Source organism: Drosophila willistoni, assembly GCF_018902025.1.
Source record: "Drosophila willistoni isolate 14030-0811.24 chromosome 2L unlocalized genomic scaffold, UCI_dwil_1.1 Seg72.1, whole genome shotgun sequence".
Lineage (NCBI taxonomy): Eukaryota > Metazoa > Arthropoda > Insecta > Diptera > Drosophilidae > Drosophila > Drosophila willistoni.
The window spans coordinates 2,522,283-2,545,135 of record NW_025814049.1 but is presented as its reverse complement, the minus strand read 5'-3'; the positions used below and the strand labels follow the sequence as shown (position 1 = coordinate 2,545,135).

The 22,853-nt window shown below is 38.1% G+C and overlaps 4 protein-coding genes across 6 annotated transcripts; 1 reads left to right on the top strand and 3 right to left on the bottom strand.

Annotated features, from left to right (window-relative positions):
* Positions 1-9,340: 9,340 nt before the first annotated feature.
* LOC6646159 (zinc finger HIT domain-containing protein 3) lies at positions 9,341-10,351 on the top strand. The gene is made up of 3 exons (XM_002068747.3): positions 9,341-9,766; positions 9,826-9,998; positions 10,060-10,351. Exons 1-3 carry the CDS (start codon positions 9,663-9,665, stop codon positions 10,260-10,262), a joined length of 480 nt encoding a protein of 159 aa, XP_002068783.2. The 5' UTR covers positions 9,341-9,662; the 3' UTR covers positions 10,263-10,351.
* On the bottom strand, positions 10,322-12,917 carry LOC6646160 (beta-glucuronidase). Its single transcript, XM_023177818.2, has 5 exons — positions 11,436-12,917; positions 11,052-11,371; positions 10,759-10,990; positions 10,567-10,705; positions 10,322-10,494 (listed from the first exon to the last, which is right to left on the bottom strand). The coding sequence occupies exons 1-5, from the start codon at positions 12,891-12,893 to the stop codon at positions 10,322-10,324; spliced, it is 2,322 nt and encodes a 773-aa protein (XP_023033586.2). The 5' UTR covers positions 12,894-12,917.
* A 27-nt stretch (positions 12,918-12,944) lies between these two features.
* LOC6646161 (beta-glucuronidase) lies at positions 12,945-15,427 on the bottom strand. Its single transcript, XM_002068749.4, has 5 exons — positions 14,215-15,427; positions 13,843-14,159; positions 13,521-13,782; positions 13,328-13,466; positions 12,945-13,261 (listed from the first exon to the last, which is right to left on the bottom strand). The coding sequence occupies exons 1-5, from the start codon at positions 15,352-15,354 to the stop codon at positions 13,077-13,079; spliced, it is 2,043 nt and encodes a 680-aa protein (XP_002068785.1). The 5' UTR covers positions 15,355-15,427; the 3' UTR covers positions 12,945-13,076.
* A 194-nt stretch (positions 15,428-15,621) lies between these two features.
* On the bottom strand, positions 15,622-19,902 carry LOC6646202 (beta-glucuronidase). 3 transcript variants are annotated; one of them, XM_023177788.2, is made up of 11 exons: positions 19,765-19,902; positions 18,827-18,963; positions 18,554-18,772; positions 17,666-17,978; positions 17,233-17,597; positions 16,996-17,168; positions 16,790-16,933; positions 16,649-16,733; positions 16,415-16,591; positions 16,219-16,357; positions 15,622-16,155 (listed from the first exon to the last, which is right to left on the bottom strand). In XM_023177788.2, the coding sequence occupies exons 1-11, from the start codon at positions 19,787-19,789 to the stop codon at positions 15,962-15,964; spliced, it is 1,971 nt and encodes a 656-aa protein (XP_023033556.1). In that variant the 5' UTR covers positions 19,790-19,902; the 3' UTR covers positions 15,622-15,961. The 3 variants fall into 3 exon arrangements, with proteins under 3 accessions (XP_023033556.1, XP_023033557.1, XP_023033558.1); XM_023177789.2 differs by having other exon boundaries at positions 19,795-19,902; XM_023177790.2 differs by lacking the exon at positions 19,765-19,902 and adding an exon at positions 19,169-19,212 and having other exon boundaries at positions 18,827-19,017.
* Between the last annotated feature and the right edge of the window lie 2,951 nt (positions 19,903-22,853).

The window sequence follows — 22,853 nt, the reverse complement described above, 5'->3', positions numbered from 1 at the left end:
GCTCTTCTTGCTCGCCTTTTGGACTGACTGTTTTGTGCATTTTTGCGCATACCTACCTTTGGCATTTTTGGCAAAGTCAAAGGCCAAAAAGCTCCCCTCTCAACCCTTTGGACCTGACCACTTTCTTGTTGCGTTTTCTTTTGCGGTAATAAAATGGGAGCCAGCTTGTTTCTGGGCACAAAATATGGTAGCTAGGGAGGAAGAGGGGATCGAGGTCTCGCACATCGCACATCGAAAGAGGTAATTTAATTTATGATGCAGTAAAATTGAAAATCCTCCCGGGCATAGCGACGAGATGAAGCCAGGTGTATCTTCTCCATCACCATCTCCCTCTTCCTCTCTCTCTTTCTTTGTTTGTGTGTGTGGACCAGGTGACAGTTACAGATGCCCAACTTGTTGGTCCGGCTTAGAGACGAGCCAAGATTTTGCATGCGAACGCGTTTGGGACGCCAAGAAACTTTGGCCATGATAGGCATAGGGACTTCGGGATTACACTGCAAGAAAATCAAAAGTGCATATCACATAGTGGAGAATCCTTTCCTTTTGCTGATACTGCAACATTTCGTAGCAGTGCAGCTCAGGCAAACTCTTCAATATAGCCTATCGCTTTTTTTCCGAAGGATAAACCCAGCAAATACCAAAAAAAAAAAAGAGTGAGGGAAAAAAGCTGATAACACACTCGTCCTGGCCGTGGCCCACCACAAATGCCAACTGCAGCTGGTGCCTTCTCGGCCCGGCTGCATTCAGCCAACCATCCAGCTATCCAACCATCTATCCATCCATCCATCCGGGCACCATGGCTTTGCATATTAAATATGCAACTGAAGCACGCGCAGAGCTCAGCTCAACCACGACAAGGCCATAAAGTACCTGGGACAACACACACCCGACAAACGAGAGGCAACAACATCAACTTTGTGCCTATCGCAAAAGAATTACGAGCCGGCAAGGACCCAGGATAAAAGAACGCAGTGAGAAGAGTACGCCTATAGATATGACGTGCATCCAATCATTTTAACGCAAATAAACCACAACAGATGGCGCTGCGTGTGCCTTGTAAGTTGACGCACGAGTAGACGCGAAAGTCCAATGCAATGTTGATGGTGAGGGGGAGGTGGGGACAACTGACAGACAACCCATGGACCTGTGCCTAGACGTTGCACACTCATTTAATGGATGCCACATGGGCAGCTTATCGCAACAGCAGAGAACAAGCGGGCTACCGAACGGTACTGACCGTGTGCTATCGTAAGATGCTCTGGTTTATGCATTTGTTGCGACGGCCTGCGGTCACTTGTGGCATGCCTCCGCTGAGCCGTCTCTCCGCCACTTCCGTGTGCAACATTTTCGTTTTTTTTTGTTTGCGCTGCGGTTGCCCCAGCAACGGCAAACGACGAATTGGAATTTTTGTCGCATTTACCCAAAGAGTTGGACTGTTTTCTGTTGCTTCGGCTCTGCAGATAAATCTCATGAAATAATTACACGTGTTACAGTAAATGCTGTTAAATTGCCCCACACCAGAAAACCCCCCCGCACACACCTCACCGCAGTCCCTTCCACCCGCAGCACCATCTCTCGACGAATGCTTGGCTCTACTTCTGTACCAAGTCATTGCCTAGGCCATGTAAATGCATTCATGAATGAGTGGACTGCATAAATGCCAACAGGACATAAATGGGATCTGCGAGTGTTTCAATTTACACAAGCACGCACACACACATACAGCCATACAGCCATACGAACCAACACACACACACATACATTCAAAGGGTAAGTGAAAGAGGGGCACTCAAAAGAGAGGAAGCCGCAGGACTTATGCCCAATTGGGAAAATTATTTTGTGCCACTGCGGCAGAGAAATAAAAATATATACTCACTTACATATGCACTTAATATATACATATACGATTCTATATATAGATAATAAAGCTATATTTTTTAATAATATATATACAGTGAAAGAAACTTACAAGCAAGTCAAGAAATTTTGCTTGAAATGTAAAATAATCAACAGAAAAAAGAAACAGAAGATGTAGCAGGAAATGTCAGTTTTTTTAAAGTCTTTACCAACACTGTTTGCAGGATCTTAATTTGTAAAACGATTAGTTTGATTACTCGACCGAAAACTAATGAATTTGGCTTCAAAAAGGAAGAATTTCAACTTATCAAAAAATTTTTTCCAAAAGTTATCAATTCATTTATGATTTTATAAACAAAAACAAATCTTTTCTTTGCTGGCTCTAGGTCACCAAACAAAAGGTTTCATAAAAAAAAGATAAGTCGAAACATCTGATCAAATAAAACATAACTAAAACCATATTTTTGCAGCTTAAAAGATAGATAAATTAACTGATATTAACTTCTAGGCATTTTGACCTTTGGCGCTATGTATTGCTGTAATTTTGCGGAGACAAAGGTCGATTCACATCGATTTTGAAGATGTTTGAAACAAAAACATATCTAAAATAGCTAAATTAGGCAAATTTTCAAAATTCATTAAGTATATTTGAGTTTTACCCTAACAGCAATGGAGATCCAAGATCATAAAAATTTCTGAACTGAAAAATTAGTTGAAACTTTGTATCTAGCTAATATTAAAGGACATCCAAACTTAGAATTTGTTGGAATAGGCTTAAAAATGTTTCACTAAATTATATCTTTAAAGAATATACATTTTTAACAGAAACAATTTTCGTACTTACTTTTATCAGATTTTCACTTTAGATTTAAATATTCTTAATAAACGTATTAAGTAGGGTTTTAGATTTTCTCTTAGTCTTATCTAAATTACTTTGTTGTCTTAGCTTAAGGCCTAGTAGCTAGTAAGAAGATTGGCGGTAATTTACAATCACTGCCCAATCACATTATAAATAAATAATACTTTGCTGTCTGCTCGTATGAATGAAGAAATGTCCCTTTACCGGATACTCACAAAAATGTTTTAAGCCAAAAACCCAAAACCAAAATAATAATTAAGTGAATTTCTAGGAACTTTTTTTGCCAAAAAAATGTACTTGATTTATGTTATTTCCCCTTCCTCTACCTGCCTGGTTCTGAGTTGTTGGTCTGTTGATCTCCATTAAGTTATTTCCCCATCTTCTTACCCATTCTCCATTATGATGTTGATGAACCAATTAACAATATAGTTTAATTTACTTTCATATGAATGTAGTTTAATTCTTGTTAAGAAAATCATTTCAAAATGTGATCTAATCTATACAAGTTATTGTATGAATAAGATTTAATCCAAATGAAGTAATGTTTGTTGTGTCGGTATTTTATAATCCTAACTCTATCTATCTGAGTCAATGGACATTAATTTGAATCGCCGCAGGTTAAATGTTCTTAACTTTACACAAATGAGGAAATTTTAAGTTTCGCTTGTAGAAACTGTCAATTTACAGGCCAAAAAAGGCTTCCCTTTGGGGAATCATTTCTGAGAGAGGGTTAGCAAAGCATTAGAAATTCTATTTTAATCAAAAGGTAAAATATAATATAAGAAACTTAAGTTTTTCTCCAAGAGAAAGTGTATCTAGATTCTATTTTGATGTCATTTGTTGGTGTCGCTTAATGTGTGGTTTCACTGTTTTTGTTTTTGCACGCATTGTTTGTGTTTTTGTGTGAGCTTTTTAAATATATAAATTGAAAATCAACTGCGGCTCATTAGCGGTTTGCCGTTGCCTACATTTCTGGGCCCCATTTCGCTTGGGCATACAGATGGGCATTAAAATTGCATGCGGCCAACGTCTGCCAAGTGTTAATGGCGAAATTAGACTGCACAATAAACACGCATACACACACACACTCGCACACATACACAGTTGAGTACATATATGTATATATATGTACATATATGTATATTAATGCATATTTATTTAACTGTTGACAGACGACAATTTTTGGGTCGTCCGATGCCACTGAAAAACCGCAAAATGTTTGCAGTCAATGGACTTGCGACGATTTTATGGAGCACAATTATTGGCTTCGTTATAATTTTTCGGTTTGGGCTGTCTATTTTTTTATTATTATTTTTTTCCCTCTCTTTCTCACACCATTTCTCTGCGTGTGTGTGTGTGTGATTTTTTTTTTTTTGGCGCAACGCCGCCGCATTGAAGTAATCACATAAATCACGCAACGCTGTAAAAGCGTCGCCATTATGACTCTCAGATAAAACTCGCTTCCTCTATCTGAAACCCCCAACTCTCTCTACCCCATCCCCCTCTTTTGGCCATCTCTTGCAGTCTCTGCCTCTGTTTCACCGAGGGATCTATGGAGATAAAACGAGCGAAAAGAGCTAGCGACAGGCTTTATTAAGCATAATGCGGCCATAAAGCCAGTCGAGCCAATCCAATCGAGTCGAGCCAGTCAAGAGTTTAAGTACTCGCCGATGCAAAAGGATTACGTATGGCAAAGGTATGTACAGTTGGGCCACCATGTCGGATGATTGATGAGGCATTGCGGCTAATTCTTGGCGATTGCTTTGCTTTGCTTTGTCTCTTTTTTTTTGGTGTTTCTTTTCTATTTTTTTTTTATTGGTTTTTGCTCAGTGTGTTTTGTTTCCTTTCAATAAACTGTAAATCATGCTCAGCTACTCTGCGTGCCAAGTCATAAATACCCGGCAGAGTAGCCAATGCTGCAGAAATGCAGACTTTTGCTTGAAAAAAAGCAACATGCAGCGCTTTTTAATTAAGCCAACGATAGAGAGCAAGTCATCAACTTTATGATACCCTGCAGCAGTTGGAAAATAGATTGCCAAAACGAATGCAATTGGCACTCAATCGAATGCAAGTGTTGAACAGGTAAGTCGGTGGTTAAGGAGGTTAAATTTATTTCCTGGGTTGCCTGAAAAAAATGCTGTAAAGGTGACTTCAGGACCTAAGCAAATTTCATCCTTTGCGAGACCAAAGTTTACAATATTTTGTAAGAGCTTTTCTATATTTTATTTATTTATTTATTTATAATGTGATTTGCCAGTAATTGTTAATTACAGCCATTCTTCTACTAGCTTTTCTATAATTTCGTACTTTACTACATACATAGTTTGTTAAATTTTTAAAATATTCAAAAGTTTGCTACTCTCCATTACTTTGAAAGCGACAGTTTACCTTAATTGGTTCTAATTCTCAACTAGTTTTAGCCATTAAACCATAACATGGCGATGGAGTAAAGTCTTCGAATAAACTCGAGAACTATGAATTGGCGCTTTAACCCTTTGGTCATTAAATTTTTATGATGCTTATAAAGTTTTATGCAGTTAAAACCTCAAAAGTCTTAAAGTGGAGCTAGAAATATACTTGACCTTAGTTCTCTTCAGAACTTTTTTTAACCAATTACAGTACCAGGATGACATATAAGAGATATCTGAAGTATTAGCCTTTTGTTTAACAATTTAGCCCTATGAAACCTTAAATGCAGCGAGAGGACCTTTGAAGCCTCAAATCGTTTTAATCTTGAATGATATTTGATAAATTTTGCACTGTATTAGCTGGATAAAGGTCAATAATCGTGTTCTTAAGATATCATCAAATCAACAGTTCACTGGTTCAATTAAAAATCCTTTAAATATCTTCAAAACTTTGAGGGTTCCTTCAGACTTGTTTAAATTTCAGCAAATAAATGTCGTAATTCATTTTTTTTCTTCCCAAAGCCCCAAAGCTTTAGGTTTTAGTAGTAGCTCAATACACGTCAAAGTAAATATAAATGCGAAAATAATAGTTTATAGAAATTATGTTTTTCTAACCTTAAACCTATGAAAAGCAGGTTCGAAAACGTTTTGGGAAACTGAAAATGATAAGCACGTTAAACATATGCAACTCTATTTTGAGAACCAGTTACTTTAATTACTTAATGTACTTTTTATGTTTATACCCTTGCAAAAAGGGTATATTAATTTTGGTCAAAAGTGTGCAACGCATAGAAGGAAGCATCTCCGACCATATAAAGTATATATATTCTTGATCAGCACGACGAGACGAGTTCAAATAGCCATGTCCGTCCGTCCGTCCGTCCGTCCGTCCGTCCGTCCGTCCGTCCGTCCGTCCGTCCGTCCGTCCGTCCGTCCGTCCGTCTGGATCAACGCAAACTCCTCCTAGACCGTAAGAGCTACAGAGCTGAAATTTTGCATGTAGGCTTGTATATACTGCAGGCGTTGTATATCTCGGATTCAGCCGGATCGGATCACTATATCATATAGCTCCCATACAAATGGCAAAGTCACGAACAGTGACTTTTCTTAATAACTTCGTTATTTTCTGAGCTATTGTCGTGAAATTTAATATTGTTAAGTTAATTACACATATAAACGACTATGCCAAATTTGATCAAGATCAGGTGACTATATCATATAGCTCCCATAGGAACGATCTTTCGAAAACAGTGACTTTCTTCAATAACTTCGTTACTTTTGACTCGATTGCTTTCAAATTAAACATTTGTTAGTTTAATATATTTGTTAATGACTGTGCCAAATTTGATAAGGATCGGGAAGCTATATCATATAGCTCCCATAGGAACGATCGGTGGAAAACAGTGACTTTGATCAATATCTTCGTTATTTCCTATGCAGAAGAAAAACTAAGATTGTAGGCCGTTCTTTCGGACACATTAGCCCTTTTAGCTTAAACGTTTTTCCACTTTGAAGGCTATAGGTAAAGGAGAACTTACCAAAAAAGTTGCAAGGGTATACAAACTTTGACGCGGTCGAAGTTAGCCCCGGCCCTCTGGTTTTTCTTAATTTCCCTAAGAATTATTACCATAAAATGGGCAAGAAACAGCTTACAAATTCAAAGTTCACCTGGTTTTAGCCTTCTACCTCTATTTAGGCCAAATGCCTTCTTTTAAATAGCCCATAGAGTAGATAATTTGTTACAATGCTCATCTAAAGATCTCTTTCAGTTGATGCAGTTGCCCAAACGCCCTCGATTGTCTACCACATACGTTAAACCCTTTTTCTTTTGGTTTTAGATACTCTAAACAAAATAAAATAGATAACTTAGCTGCCACCACCATTAAAGGCAAATGCTTTTGTCTTACCCTTTTTGGGGTTTTTTTTTTTGTTTCGCTTGTTGTTTTGCTGCTTTTTGGTGTCTAACAAACAAAGCCATTGGCAAGACAAATTGGCCAAGGCGCGTAAAAATGTTTCGACAACACAAACACACACACACACACACACACACATAAACGGGGAGAGATCCTGTTGGATAAAGTCATTGTCATCTATCATTGGGCGGCTGGCAGGAAGCAAATTGAAATGGCAGTGCCATTGCAATTATCGCCTCACTTTTTCTACCATTTAGTTTGCCGCTAGATTAGGCCTGACTGACAATATATAACCGAATTAGCGCCGCAGGGTTTTATACTATACATACATATATACATATATATATATATATGCTGATGACAAGTTTTGGTTGGAGTTTTGAGGCTATGGCCACCATTCGCCACTTCACATGGACTGTCATGCATCATTCTTTCGGCACTCGAGACTATAATTTTGTGCACTGCACTGCATCTTTTCGTCATGGCGTTAGATTTATGTACCTCAAGCTCCACGGCCTGGCAATATTGTAAATCATTTCCAAATTATTTAGTTGCTCTCTCTCTCTCTCACTCTCTGGCTTTCTATTCATATATGTATATTCATATTTTTGGCGCCTTTTTTTCGCTTGGAGTCGTCTACAATAGTTTTTCGGCCCCGGGGGGATGAGCTCTACGAATGTGGCACGTGATTGCGTTATAAATTACAAGCCATTGGATTCATAGACTACCCTTATCCACTAGCTGTTACAAATTTTGTGGTGCGGCTGGCTCGTTAAAGTTATTTTCCTCTACCCAGAAAAAAGAAAAGAACGAATAAAAAAAACTGGCGCCCAACGTAGGGCCACATCTAATTTTCTTATTGTATTCCTAATTTGTTTTTTTTTTTTTTTTTCTTTGTGCCTGTCTTTTTAGATTGATTTTTGCATTTGGAATTTAGTCACTTTCATGCCCATCATCCTCCATGTACATATGTATACATATTCGTTGTGTAAATCGGTGACAGATATATTTTTGGCATGCAAATCAGTTTTTTGTTACCTCGATTTTCGCAGCATATTAAATGCCAGTTTTTGTAGCATGTAATTTAATATTTATTATATGCACAATATGCTGCCATTATGTTTGCATGATCTGTCAATCTGCCGAATTGAGACCCGCCTTTTGCCCTCCTTCTCCTTCATTTCTTCTCTTAGTCTCTGGCTGTTTTTTTTTTTTCTGGTACGATAAAAACGAAGCGAAAAGTAAAGTGCCGCTATCTATTTGTATCGCTTTTGGCTTTTTCGCTGGTGGCAAAAACAAAAAAAAAAAAAAAAAAAACAAGAAATGAAGCGAAAAGGAAAACGCTGAAAACTCCTAACGAACGACACCTGGCAAACCCTTTCCCATAGTGTGCAATTGCAGGTGCTTGGAGCTTGGTCCTTGTCCTCATCCTGGTCGGTGGCGTTAGCGTGTGGCCCTCAGTACTTCTGCTTCTGCCGGAGTTGTTGTTTGCATTTGTTTGGCCATTTCTTTTTGCGATACACTGAAAATTGTTGTTGCACGAATGTTGTAAATCAAAAAGTAGGCGAGTCACACGAAGGCACCCCAACGTTTCACTGTGCCTGGGTTCCTGGGCCTATTTGACTGGCAGGCCGAGCGGATAACGCTGGCAATTATCGCGCTTGTGTTGCACGAAAAGCGGAAGCGGCAGAGGCGCCACCATCATGTTACCTTGCTTTTTCTTTTCTCTTTTTTGGCATCCTCTTTTTTTTGTGCATTTTTTCAATCTGTTTTTCGGTGGGTAAGGGGAACCACCGAAATATACAGAGAGTGAGAGAGAGAGGGGTTAGGGCAGTCAGTCATTGAAGTCATTTATTGCCACCAATGTTTGGCGTTGTGTTACCCTCAAACCATTTCACCAGCAGTTATTTTTTTTTTTTTCGTTTTTTTGTCCAACTGTACTTAGTTCATATGTATGTAGAATAGGAGGTCCGTTTCGTGTGCAGGATGTGTTTGCAATTTGTGGACACGCCTGGTGCCTGCCCACCTGCCCATCTGCCCACCTGTCTACCTAACCTAACCTCACCTGACCGTCATTTCATTTGCTTTCTGTTGCTAAGACCTTTGTCGATTTTAGCCCGCTTAATTTTTGGCCAAACGCTCAAGCAAGCCGGTTCAACCAATTCTCATACATGATAAGCCAATTGTTTGTCCAACTGCCCGCCACACGAAATATGACGTGCCAGGCCAGAAAGTAAACAAAAACAACAATAGCAACAACAACAAAAAACTTTCAATTTAGTTTTCTTTGATCTTGCTGGCATTTCTATTTTTCATTTCCCTTAACTTTTTCAAAATTGTTTGTTGACATTCAAAAAGAAAGCAAAAATTAGATATATCAAAATGAATCCCAGTGATATTTTGCGCATTTTCATATTGTTCTGTCTGCATTTTACCATCAATTTTATTGTTTTTTCTCAACGTAATGTCAATGATCAGGCTAACAAATTGATAGCTCATTTCAAACCCAAATAACATGAACAAAAAACCAAAAGGTTGAAATTAACCGCCACAGTTAACCAAATTGACTAGTAGCGCTCTCTGACGGTGCTCACTGGCGCCCTCTGGCTACATTCACATTACCGCATGTTTTGTTGGTCAGCTGATTGTTTAAAGTTGTTTACAATGGAGTGCATTAATTGTGCGGAAACGACCAAGAAATACAAATGCAGCAAATGCTCAGCTCCCTAGTAAGTGTTAACCAATTGGATGAAGTCCAATCCCTAAAGGATATCTTCCTTCTTTTCAGTTGCTCTGTGAGTTGTTACAAAGCCCACAAAGACTCACCTCAATGTGAGGAGCTGGTGGAAGCCGCCAAGGCGAAGCAGCCACAGTCAGACAGATATGAAGAGGAGGAGCCCACTGTATATGCTCCATTTACCACCGATGACACTGTGCCGCCAGAGAAGCTGCAGCAATTAGGTGAGGCAGCCAAAAAATCATTACCAATTCAATGCTAATCCCTTCCACTTTTTTCTTGCAGAGCAATCGGAATCCCTGCGTGAATTGCTCTACAATCCACATTTGAGAAATTTGCTAAAACAAATTGATGTGGCCCACAATGTGCCCTTGGCCATGACGGCTGCCATGCAGGAGCCGCTCTTTGTGGAATTCGCCAATGCCTGTTTACATGTCCTGGAACCCATAAACGAAGCAGAACGAGCTGAATTTGAATTGTGTTCATGAAATAGTATCTATACTTTATTTTTCACGTAACATAAAAAAATAGGAATAGGAATTTTTCTCTACAATTCACTTGCATCATGTTTGCCAAACGTAGCAGTGACATAAGGATAAAGATCTTTGGGTATGGTTGAATTGTCCAACTCCTTGCCCAGGGCAAAGTAACGTTGTCGCAAAAGATGAGCCACCATTTTGGGTTGACGATTACTTGTAAAAACGCCCTTTTTATTGAAGGCTGCAGAAAAAACAAAAGATAAAACAATATATGTAAATTAAAATATATACAAAAACTTTAACCAATTTTTACCTCGATCTTTCTTTAAATCGGTAAAACTGTCAACAAATTCGCCTATAAACCATCCCTTTTGACGCAATTGATCAAAAGCTTTGAAATGCTGAATAAATATTTCACCATGATACTCCTCTGATCCTATAGACCATGGTAACTGCAAGTTGAAACTTAAGTAACTTTTGGATTGGAAAGAATCATCCATCTTACCATATATAAACCCTCTAAACTATCTACACCATATTCGAGTGTCAGAACGGGTTTATTAAAAACCTTATGCCATTTTTCAACAATTTTACTTGATTTACCAGCATTGCGATTTAGCCCAATGATATCCAAATATTGAGCCAATTGGCATTCCCTTGGTTGATCCGGATCACAATTTGTTGCTGCAGTTATGGGACGATTTGGAGCAATGGTATGAATATAGGTAATTAATTCTCTAACAAAAAAAAAAGAAAAATCTACTACACTGTTTTTTAAGTAAACAATTATGATATTACCTATAGTAGTCAGAACCACCTTTAACGTAGGATGTCCCTTCATTTGCAATGGACCAGGCAATAACACTGGGATGATTCCGATCTCTATGAGTCAATTGCTTCCAGGCATACAAATGATTTCCCAAGACTTTGTCACTATCAAAACTGTACATATCTGCAGCCGGACACTCATCTATGATCATTATGCCTTGCTCATCGGCAAATTGCATTGATTCCTCCGAATGGGGATAATGAGAAGTGCGATAGGCATTGGCTCCAATCCATTTTAAGAGATTAAATTCACGTGTCATCAAGGGATAATCCAATCCCTTGCCACGTATCTGTCAAAAGAATAAGGAACTACATCTCAAAGGGAGTTGAAGTTGGCGAGATTATAGAACTCACCTCCGACTCTTCATGCTTGCTAAAACCACGGAAATATATTGGTTTGCCATTGATCATCAAACTAGTGCTATTCCAATCGATCTGACGTATGCCCACGGGCAGTCTATAGGCATCAAGTAGCTTCTTTTTCCTATCGTATAATTCCACTTTCATTTTATAAAGATAAGCAGGCTCTGGATGCATAAGATAAGGCCACCAAGGATTCACATTGTCTACTATTACAACCATACCCACAAAATTCTGAGAACAATTTGCATTCAGACTCTTTGTTATCTTTACCTCATTGTCATCGCGATCGAATAGTTTAACATCAATTAAGGACTCTGGAATGGGTTCGTTTTCCTTGTCGTTAATCAAAGCACAAAATTCTATTCGTCCCTTGGTTGCATTATCATTTAAAGATGTGGTTATACCTATATCGTGAATATGGTTCAAGGGAGTGGTATAGAGATGAACGGATCTCTGGATGCCAGCATAATTAAAGAAATCCAATCTACTTTTCTGAGTTAAGACTTTACCAGACACAGTTATTTCTTCGGTGATAACTTGACCCGGTGGAATGGTGGTCTTAGAGAGTCGATTATCACACATTACAGTCAAACGATTCTCTTTTCCAAATTTCAGATGTCTCGTTACATCCGCTTCGAAGGGTAATTGTCCAAACTCATGGAAAACAACCTGCTCACCATTTACCCATACTAAACCCACATAGTTAACACTGCCAAAACGTAGCCAGATGTGACGATCCTTTTGCCAAGTGGTGGGCACAAAAAAGTTTCGCTCATACCAGACTGTTCCCACATGATCTCTTAATTCTTTATCCGTGGTGATGTCGTTGTAGGAAGCAGGCACAGGCATACTTATAAGCTTTAATTTTGTTTGCCTCAGGGACTGTCTATACCATTCCTCAAATACGCCCAGAAAAGGACCATGGGGTTCACCTTTAAGCATTTGCCATATTCCGTCTAGACTGCGCACTTCTCGTGTCTCCGATTCACGTGGATAAAGCAGACCAACTGTGGCGTAAGATTTCAATTCTTCAAATCTTCTCATTAGATTATAATTTTTTGAAGGATCACTTAAATCAGTTGTGTTCAATTCCTCTTGAAGCTCCAATCCTTTAAATTTAACAATTCTAGGTGTGTTCATTTTATTGCCGTCTTGTTTTCCCGAATCACTTGCTTTAGGTGGTTTCTTTGTGATTTGAGTTCTAATCTTTTTGTCCGATTCACATGGCGAATCAATTTTTGTTTTAGGTGTATTTATTTTTTTGTTTGCTTTAGGTTGTTTTTTGGTGATTGGATTTGTAATCATCTTGTTCGATTCACATTGTTTAGGTGGTTTAATTGTGGTTTCAGTTGTTTTTGAACCTCTGCATGGAATTGTAGGCTTGGTTGTCTCTGATTTGGGTAGACAAAAACCCAGCAAAAGAATCACCAGATACGTCTTGACTTGCATGTTGTTATAGAGCGAATAACTTCAGTTAACTAAAATTAGAACCAGTTAATATATCAATTTGAAATGCATTACACCAATTTAATGCTTTAATTGGCAAAAAATGTTTTTTTTTTATATTTGCATAAGTTTTAAAAGGTCAAGTATAATTATATCACATAAGGTATAGGGAAAAGATCGAAATCCTTACAATTCGCTTGCATCATGGCCAAGCGATGGCTTAAAGTAGGTCAGCAAATCTTTGGGCAATGGACAATTGTTTAATTTTCTAGCCAAAGTCCAGTAGCGTAAACGCAGCAAATGGGCCACCATCTTGGGCTGACGATCACGTGTAAAAATGCCTTTCTTATTGCCGCCAACACGGGTTATAGCTGCGCGCGAAAGTGAAAACGAAAGGTAAAAGATTTGTAACGAGTTGAAATTTAATTAATACCCACACTGATCTGTCTTGAAATCGGCAAAATTCCAAACAAATTCGCCACGAAACCATTTAAGAGCATGCAGTTTATCAAATACCTCAAAATGTTTGTTAAGAAGGACCACCTGATAATCCTCAGACCATATAAAGGCGGGCAACTGTAAAATCGTTATTGAGACGCCTAATTATGATATATGCTTTCTCGAACTTACTGAATGCATGCCCTCCATCGTATCGGCGCCATACTCAAACATAATCACTGGCTTCTGAAAACGTTGATGACAAGCCATGGCCTCTTCTTCCAGCTGCTTGACTATCATATCAGTACGTCCTGGATTCTGATACCAGGCATTATATCGATTAAAACCTATGATATCCAGAAACTGTGATAATTGGCAGAGTTTAGGATCAGAATTAATGGCTGCAGTTAGTGGACGTCCTTGGGCTATGCTGCGAGTGTAGTTGGCGATGGCTCTAGAAAAAAAGAGTAAACAAAATTTAGTACAAATTCCAGCATGTTTAGTTTAAACTTACCCAAAGTAGGCTTCAGCTCCTTTCTTATAAGAACGCGGCTCATTGGCTATGGACCAGATAATGGCACTTGCATGATTACGATCTCTATGAATCAATTGCTCAATGGCGGACATATGATTTGCTAGAAGCTGCGGATTAAAGAGATCTATATTGACCGCTGAGCATTCGTCTATAATTAAAATGCCCTGCTCATCGGCAAATTGCATTGATTCCTCCGAATAGGGATAATGGGAAGTGCGATAAGCGTTGGCTCCAATCCATTTTAATAGATTAAAGTCGCGGGCAATTAAAGGATTATCCAGTCCTTTGCCGCGTATCTGTAAGAAAATCAAAATCTCAAAGAGAGTTGAGGTTTTAAGATTGTTAACTTACATCTGAATCCTCATGCTTGCCAAAGCCACGTAAATAAATGGGCAAATCATTTATGAGAAATGTTGTATTATCCCAACTGAGATTACGTATGCCCACAGGCAACCTATACACATCCAAGAGTATTTCTTTATCTGGCGTATACTGTGTTATATGAAATTCTACAGTATAAAGATAACCCGGTTGAGGATGCATGAGATACGGCCACCAAGGCTTGACATTGGGCACCAAAAGAGTGCCATGATTAATTTCCCTGTTTTTCTGATGTGCTACCATTTCGCCATCGCCATCCAGGAGTCGCACCTTTAGAGATATGCCATTTGTGGCATTTACTCTTTCTACCCAGAGACGATAATCAATGCGTCCCATGCCATCAACCGAGATTTGCGTCTTTATTTCTATATCTCTAATGTGAGTCAGAGAAGTCGTATATAGATAAACGGAACGATGGATTCCCGCATAGTTGAAAAAATCAAAAGTGTAGCCTTGGATTTGCGTTATCCCATCATCTGTAGTCACATTGTGCACTTGTCCTTGGGGTATGGTGTGATTATCCAGGCGATTGTCGCACATGACAGTCACTCGATTCTCGAGCCCAAAGTTTACAAATTTGCTTATATCCTCTTCGAATGGAAGATGTCCTATGCTGTGATTCATGACGAGATGTCCATTTAGCCAAACCAATGCATGATAATGGACACTACCGAAACGTAACCAAGTGCGACGATCTTTCTGCCATGAGTTGGGAACAAAGAAAGTCCGTTCATACCAAACAGTGCCTACGTGGTCCCGCATTTCTTTATCTACAGTGATGTCATTGTAGGAAGCCGGGACTGGCATGGGTATAAGATTAAAGCCTGTTTTACTTAAACTCTTATCAAACCACTTCTCCCGCACACCCCGAAGAGGATCGGAAGCATTGCTTTTAAGAAACCTCCATATTCCATCCAGACTGCGTACTTCCCTTGTCTCAGATTCCCTTGGATAAAGGAGACCCACTGTTGGAGTGGGAGTTTTTACTTTACCATAATCATAAATTTGACCATCATTTAAATCAGGATCATCAATCTGGCCGAGAACGGGTCGAAAATAGAGGATAGAGACTAGCAGAAAAAGCACCTGATATCTCTTTGTTTTAAACATTGTTGTGTTTAATTATAACACAATTAAATTGGTTTTTAAATTTTACTGCATTATGATAGTCAGCTGTTTTGTTTTTGCGGCAAGTGCAACAGAGATGGTACCATTTCTGCTCCTGCCTTATTGATACCTATCGATAGTGGTTGGTATCGATAGTGACTTATCGTCGTGCGCAATTTTTGAATTTATGAGTTATTATGTTTATTAAAGGGTTTTGGCTAACTATTATATAGAGAATTCCCCCTGTCAAAACTACTTGAGCAAAACCGATCTTTTTAGTAAAATATTATTATTTTGGGGAATTTATAAAAATACAATTGTCTTAAATTATGCTTAAGATTGTACAAGGCAATTATGGTGGGAGTATTTTTTAAGTGGGTTTTTATTTTTTAATGGAAATGCATCCGTTTTGGTCTGGCAGTGGTTTTTGGCGGCCAAATCGGATTAATGGAAAACCCTGCTCTCCTTTTTCTCTCTCCTCCTCACGGAACAAAAAAAAATACAGAATTAAACAATAAAATTTAACATTACCATACATATGTACAGGTATCAAATACTTCAATATTGTACTCAGTTGTGTCTTTTGTTTTTTTTTTTAAGTGATGATCATCTACAAATCGCTAGCATCACGTTTGCCACTATCACCGACTTCGGCAATATAGGTGAATAAATCCTCTGGGAAGCTGCAATCCTCCAATTCCCTGCCAAGGGCAAAGTAACGCTTTCTAAGTAGATGGGCTGCCGCTTTGGGTTGACGGGCGCGGGTAAAAACTCCTTTCTTATTGCCACCAACGCGTGTGTAGGCTGTAAACACAATAAGGAATAATTTAGAAATGATGTCGAAGATATATAGAATAAACTACTTACATTGAGCCGTCTTAAAGTCGGCAAAATTCCATACAAATTCACCAATGAACCAACCTTTACGTCTTAGGACATCAAATGCCCTAAAGTGACGTGAAAATACTTCGGATTGAAATTCCTCGGACCATACATACGCAGGTTGCTAAAAAGGCAAAAGGAATTAAGTGTAAAGTTAGCTCTATGGATTGTCTAAACTCACCATATGCAGACCATCCATGGTATCGGCTCCATATTCAGCCATAATCACAGGCTTATTATACTTCTTATACCAGCCACTGGCTTCATCAATAACCCGCTGGGTCACCATATCAAGACGTCCTGGATTGGAGTACCAAGCATTATAGCGATTAAAGCTAATGATATCCAATGAGTTGCCCTGAAATAAATTACTTCTTATATAAATATTGTTTTAAGATTTTTAATAAGAACTTACCGCCTTGTCTTCTGTATGGGGTTGAGCTATGGCAGCTGTAATAGGTCTGGTTTTATCCAATGAACGTGTATAATTGGCCACAAATCTAAGGGGATAAAGTTTAAGGTTATTGCTCTTTTTGATCTTTAATTCAACACTTACTGGAAATAGGTTCCTGCATTGGTTTCACGTGTCCTGGGTTCATTGGCAATGGACCACATGACAACACTGGCATGATTACGATCACGATGTACAAGCTGCTCCAGCGAGGACTTGTGCTTATCCAGCAGTTCCTGACTGAAATTTCTGTAAAAGTAAACTTTATTTAGAAAAATAATTTCTAAAGAGAACTTCTTTTTGGATCTTACTCGGTATCCACACTGGGACATTCATCAATGATCATGATGCCATGGCGATCTGCAAATTGCATAGACTCCTCCGAGTAGGGATAATGGGAAGTGCGATAGGCATTGGCACCAATCCATTTCAGCAAATTAAAGTCACGTGTCATTAAAGCATTGTCCAGACCTTTGCCACGTATCTAAAGAGGAAATTATTGTTGAAAAAAAGTTTTCTAGGGAAAGTTTATCCCCTTCCCCACTTACGTCAGAATCTTCATGTCTACCAAAGCCACGGAAGTACACTTGTTTGCCATTGATAAGAAATTGAGCATTATTCCAACTCAACTGACGTATGCCCACTTGAAGACGATACACATCGAGTAACTCTTCGTTTGCTGCATGCAATTTAATTTCCATTTCGTATAGATAACCTGGTTCTGGATCCATTAGATAGGGCCACCAAGGTTTCACCTTATCCACCTTTAAAGTGCCACCCAACTGGGAATCAGAGGTGGCATTTGCCACCATTACACCTTGCTTATTATATAACTGGATGCGAGCATAAAGATTATTATCGGCCTCATTGGCTGCACTGCCATTCACATTGATGCTGTAGGTGACATATCCCACTAAAAGTACCCAAATAAATAAATGGAACAGGATTATGGAAGAAGTGACTTTTCTTTCTTCTTCTTACCGCTATTATCATCATTCAATTTTGTTTGAATCTCCACTTCTTCAATAAACGTTTTGGGTGTCGTATACAAATGAACCGAACGATGTATTCCCGCATAGTTGAAGAAATCAAATGTATAACTCTGGACAATTGTCACTCCATCATCGTTGGGCACTTCTGTGATTTTGCCCTGCGGCACTGTTGTCTGTATTAAAGCATTATCACACATGACCGTTATACGATTCTCTTCACCATACTTTAATAGATGGGTAACCTCTGCCTCGAAGGGCAGATGACCCATTTCATGTTTCATAGCCTGCTGCCCATTGACCCACTGAAAGATAGAAATAAATTTTCGTTTAAATACAGTAACAGATTCAATGCTGTGACTTTGTTATACCCTGCATGAAATGAGGAAATGCCATCTCGCTAACTCTTACACACAAAAATGCACTCAGCGGTCAATTTTGACCATTAGTTTTATACTATAACTCAGCCATTTGTTAATCGTTTTTTATGAAATTTGGTGGATATATAGATATTTATAAGAAGTATTAGTGTGGCAAGTTTAATAAGAAAATAATAAATCGTACTAGAGCAAAACAGCTTTCACGCGCCAAGGAAGACCTGGCGAAAATAAAAAAGAAACTTTAAGTGCGTTAATGTTTCACAAGTATGTATACCAAAATTTGGTGACTCTAGCTTTTATGGGTCCTGAGATTTTCACGTTCATACAGACGGACAGGCCAATAAATAGGGCTTAGACTCGGTTATCGATAATGCTAAAGAATATAAGTATACACTTTATAGCTTTGAAAACGCATACTTTAGCCCATGTTATACATATCTGCTACCAAATTTATTATAGCCATTAATTCTAATATTATCTCTAAGCACTTATCTACTTACCACATATGCCTCATAGTGAACGCTGCCGAAACGTAACCAGACTCTCTGCTGTTCCTTGGCCCAGGAACGTGGCACAAAGAATTTCCTATCATACCACACTGTTCCCACATGATCACGTAAATCATCTGTGGTGATATCATTATAAGAGGCTGGCACTGGCATGGGAATAATGGGTTGATTCTTGCTTAAATCTTCCGCATACCATTGATCCCTAATACCCTGGAAAAATAACAATTAAAACTAAGTAAAATCCAGAGAAAACTCAATACTCACCTGCGTGGGATTTTTTTGATCCGAACGCACAAAATTCCATATGCCATCTAGACTGCGTACCTCCCGGGTCTCGGATTCACGTGGATATAACATGCCTCGCGTTGTTTGGGAAACGTCCTTGTTGACAATAATCAGAGCTATGGCCGTATGGATCACATACCAACCAACAACCAAGGACATCAATGAGAGGGCTATAATGAAAATTACATGTTTTGAATAGAATCTATGAGAAAGAGAATCATAAAATTTCGATAATGTGATTGGACATATTTTTGTTTTTTTCTTGTTGTTGTTGATATCAGCGGCCAAAAACCTCATTAACTGATAAAGGCTTACACTTACATGCTCGAGTGTTAGATAAGCAGTTAACAAAAATTAGATTACAATAATTTTTTTTTTTTGGTTCATTAGTTTTTCAAATAAAAAGCATTTTCATATTCTATGCTTCAATGTCAAATTAAAAAATTTGAAACCTTCTAAACCTTCGTTTTCCCCATTTTCTTTCATTTCTTTTCATACTTACAAAATTAACATTTACATTGGTTTTCAAAATCAGCGGGCGAAACGAAACGGAAATGAAATTGAATACGTTATTTATTTAAATGGTAATTGTTTTGTGATTTACAAAAGGACAAAAAGAAAACTAAACAGAACTCTTGACAAAAGCTTCTCAACTTTAACGGTCATTGCTGCTGGTTTAACTGTAATTTTGCAGGGGGAGAGGACGAGAGGAAGGGTTAGTGATTTAGTTACAACAAACAGCTGGTTGACACAATTGCAAAGCTTTCACTCTCGTTCGCTCGCTCTCTCTCTGTCTCTCACTGTTTAAATGAGTCAACACAGAGTTGACATGCATTTTTTGCCAGCATTCTGTTTAGTTTAGCTAATTAAACACGTTTTCTAGACGTTGTCAAATAACCGAAACAAATAACACAAACATTTCAATAAACGTCTTAAGCCCATAGTACTTGGTCACGTTGGTCAAAGGGGGAGTGGGCGGCGGCGGAGGAGGAGCTGCCGGCTATTTTGACGGCGACCTCGCTACACTCGCACGTTCGTTCGTCTGAAGTTCAGAGAGCACACTAAAATTCAACTATTTTGGTTCTTCTTCTTTCTAACGCACTCCCACCTGATACAAAGCTTTATTAAGCTTTTTTTTGGCATTATATTTGAAATCCTAAAGTTCGATCATTAAGTTTATTGAGAATTTTGGCGCCCGATGATCTAAAAGAATGGGAGAGAGAGATCATTGAGCAGAGTTTCCAACTTTCTCACTATTTTCATCAGCAAATAAGATCAATAAAATCTTAAGTTTTCTAAATTTGAGTAAGATTTGTCATGAAATCAGTAATTCTCAAAATTTAAAAAGATTTTCAATACCTATTTGTATCGTTTTCAAAAAAACTTTCAGATGTTAAATCGAATCGCCAAAACTGATTTGGAATTTGGAAAAAAATGCCCATATCAATTCAGATTCCGACAAATTGCTTTGAAGTTGCAAACGAGAACAGACTTGATAGTCTCTTAATACAATATGCAAACTTTTCGGACACTTAATGTTGTCTAGACCTGTCCAAAAGAGTGACCTTGTGACTGTCACGAAAATCTCCAACAGGGAATAGGGTCACGTGACACATTGATATAGACTACACTTTAATGAAATTAGAATGAAAATACAAAAAAAAAAGGAAAGGAATGGTAGTAAAATGAAGATTGAATGGTGTCTAGAATGATGTAATTTGTAATAATTTCGCAAAACTTTGCTGCGGTATAAAGAACGTATTCTTTTCGAAGTTCCCACACATAGAAATTATCTCTTAGATAAAATCGTTGGTTCAGTAGGGTCCAACATGAGAGGCCTGATTCAGGCCTCCATAAGAAAGCAGTCAATTAAACGGAAACACTTTAAGAAAGTTTTGCCACAAGGCGCACAAAAACCAAGAGAAGAGCAAATAAGATGCCATTTTATATAACACATTTAGAAATTTACAAAGTCAAGAATGTTTTGAAAAACCTTGTTGGTTCTCGACCAAGAAAATCATAACTACTCCACTAGTCTCCACTATCTTAGTTCATTTATCAAAAAATTTCAATTAAATGACCTATGAAATTAACTTTACAATAGTGCAAAACCTAACTAACTTTACAATATATCAAACTAATATTTGAAAAAATAACTTTATACTTAATTTGTCCATATTCTTTTTGATAAGCCTCTATAAAACTACCTTTAATTACAGCTTAATGAAAAGAAATAACAATAATTAAGTTTGTTTATATTTGTTTTTTTTTTTCTTATCTTATAAACTACTCAATGTTTAACTCGATCTTAAGGTATCGAATTTCTTTTTTTGAGTTCATCGAATGAGCTAGTTGACTAATTCGCCAAATATTTCAATTTCAGAAGCTAGCTTAACGAAATCGATCTACAAATTTGGTGTTGAATTCAATATTTCTATAATTTTATTCATTGCGTACAAGACCCACTACTATTACTATATATTAATATTTTTTAAGCCTCTCGTTGTCCAACTCAATACATAAATGAAATGAGATTAAGCTTATCAATTTTGAAAAAACAGCCTTTCAAATTCTAATCTCAAACTAAATTAATCTTAATAGCATTTACACATAATATCACCACATTCTTAAATACGAAATAGTCACAACTCTGGGTCAAAGTACCACATTTAAATAAATATTAATTTATTTTGGTTTATTTCACAGAAATTCAAACTTTTAATTTCTTTTCCAAGTATGTTGTTTAGATTACTTAGAAAATCACCCATTCTCAGTTTTTTCCTTAGACGAGTTCCTTCTTAAAATAATATCTTACTCAACATGGTGTTAATTGATTAGTCACTCCGTCACTTGAAACAGTTTAAACACAACTAAAGTTGCAAGTCGTGAAGCAAACTTCTTTTAAAGCCCAATTGCAATGGGGACGAGCCTACTCCAAAATGTGTTTAAAATGCCATGCACAATCTCTCAGCAGGTAAGTGCTATATACGGTTACACCCCGAATAATTTGCATATGGCATAATTGGAGGGCGCCAATGTGGGGCTGGGCATATCAGAAGAGTTCTTACCCCAGATTTCATGTTTGTGGCACTTTAGGCGAATTTTCAATTGCATTATTGGCGGCACAGTGCACTAGTTTAACGATTGATACGAGAATGCCTACTGAATATCCAATATTTGAAATTTAGTTTAACTGACTGACTAACTAACTAACCGACCGACTGACTGACTCACTGACCGACTCACTGACTGACTCATTGACTGACTGGTCAGTGGGTTAGAGATTCCGTGTGACAGTTTCTTCTTGTGGCTTCAGTCAATGTTGCGGCGTAACTAAAATTTGTCCAAATACAGACGGAACATCTAGCGTAACGCATAGCGGCGGATGTCATTAAGTAAGGTAATTGTTGGAGGGGGGCATGGAGATGGAGAAGAGGTCGTCGGTAGCGTCCAGTGTGCCCTGGCTCTTTACCGGTGCTAGCTGGGTTTAGGCGCACATGGAGAGACGGAAGCTTCAAAGCAGGCGCACGCACACAGCCAATGAATGTGCCCTAATTAAACCTGCCACCCGCCTCCCAATTTGGGGTTGCCCACCCAACATTGAGCTAAGCTGAGCTGCTCTCTAGTTGTTCCAAATCCAAACAAAAAAGCGAAAAAAAAAACAAATATCTAGCTTATGCGTGGGTCAACGACAGTAAGAAGAGGGACAAGAAAAAAAGGAGCCATCAGTACTATTTAGAGCATCAGGGTTAAGAGTTTCAATTAAGTGTTTTCTGTTCTTAATTAATTTTGATTAGATTGGTTCCACAATGCGGAACAAATATTAAAGAAGTTAAAGTCGTAAAAGTCAAGTCAAGGGGAACTCCTTCGAATGTTGGCTCTGCCGGATCTTAACTATCACTTACCATTAACTATATTTAGAAATGTATTTAATTAGAGTTTAATGCTTTGTCTTTGTAAAGTCATCAATCATTTCTATGCACGTCATATATTTGTATATATCGTG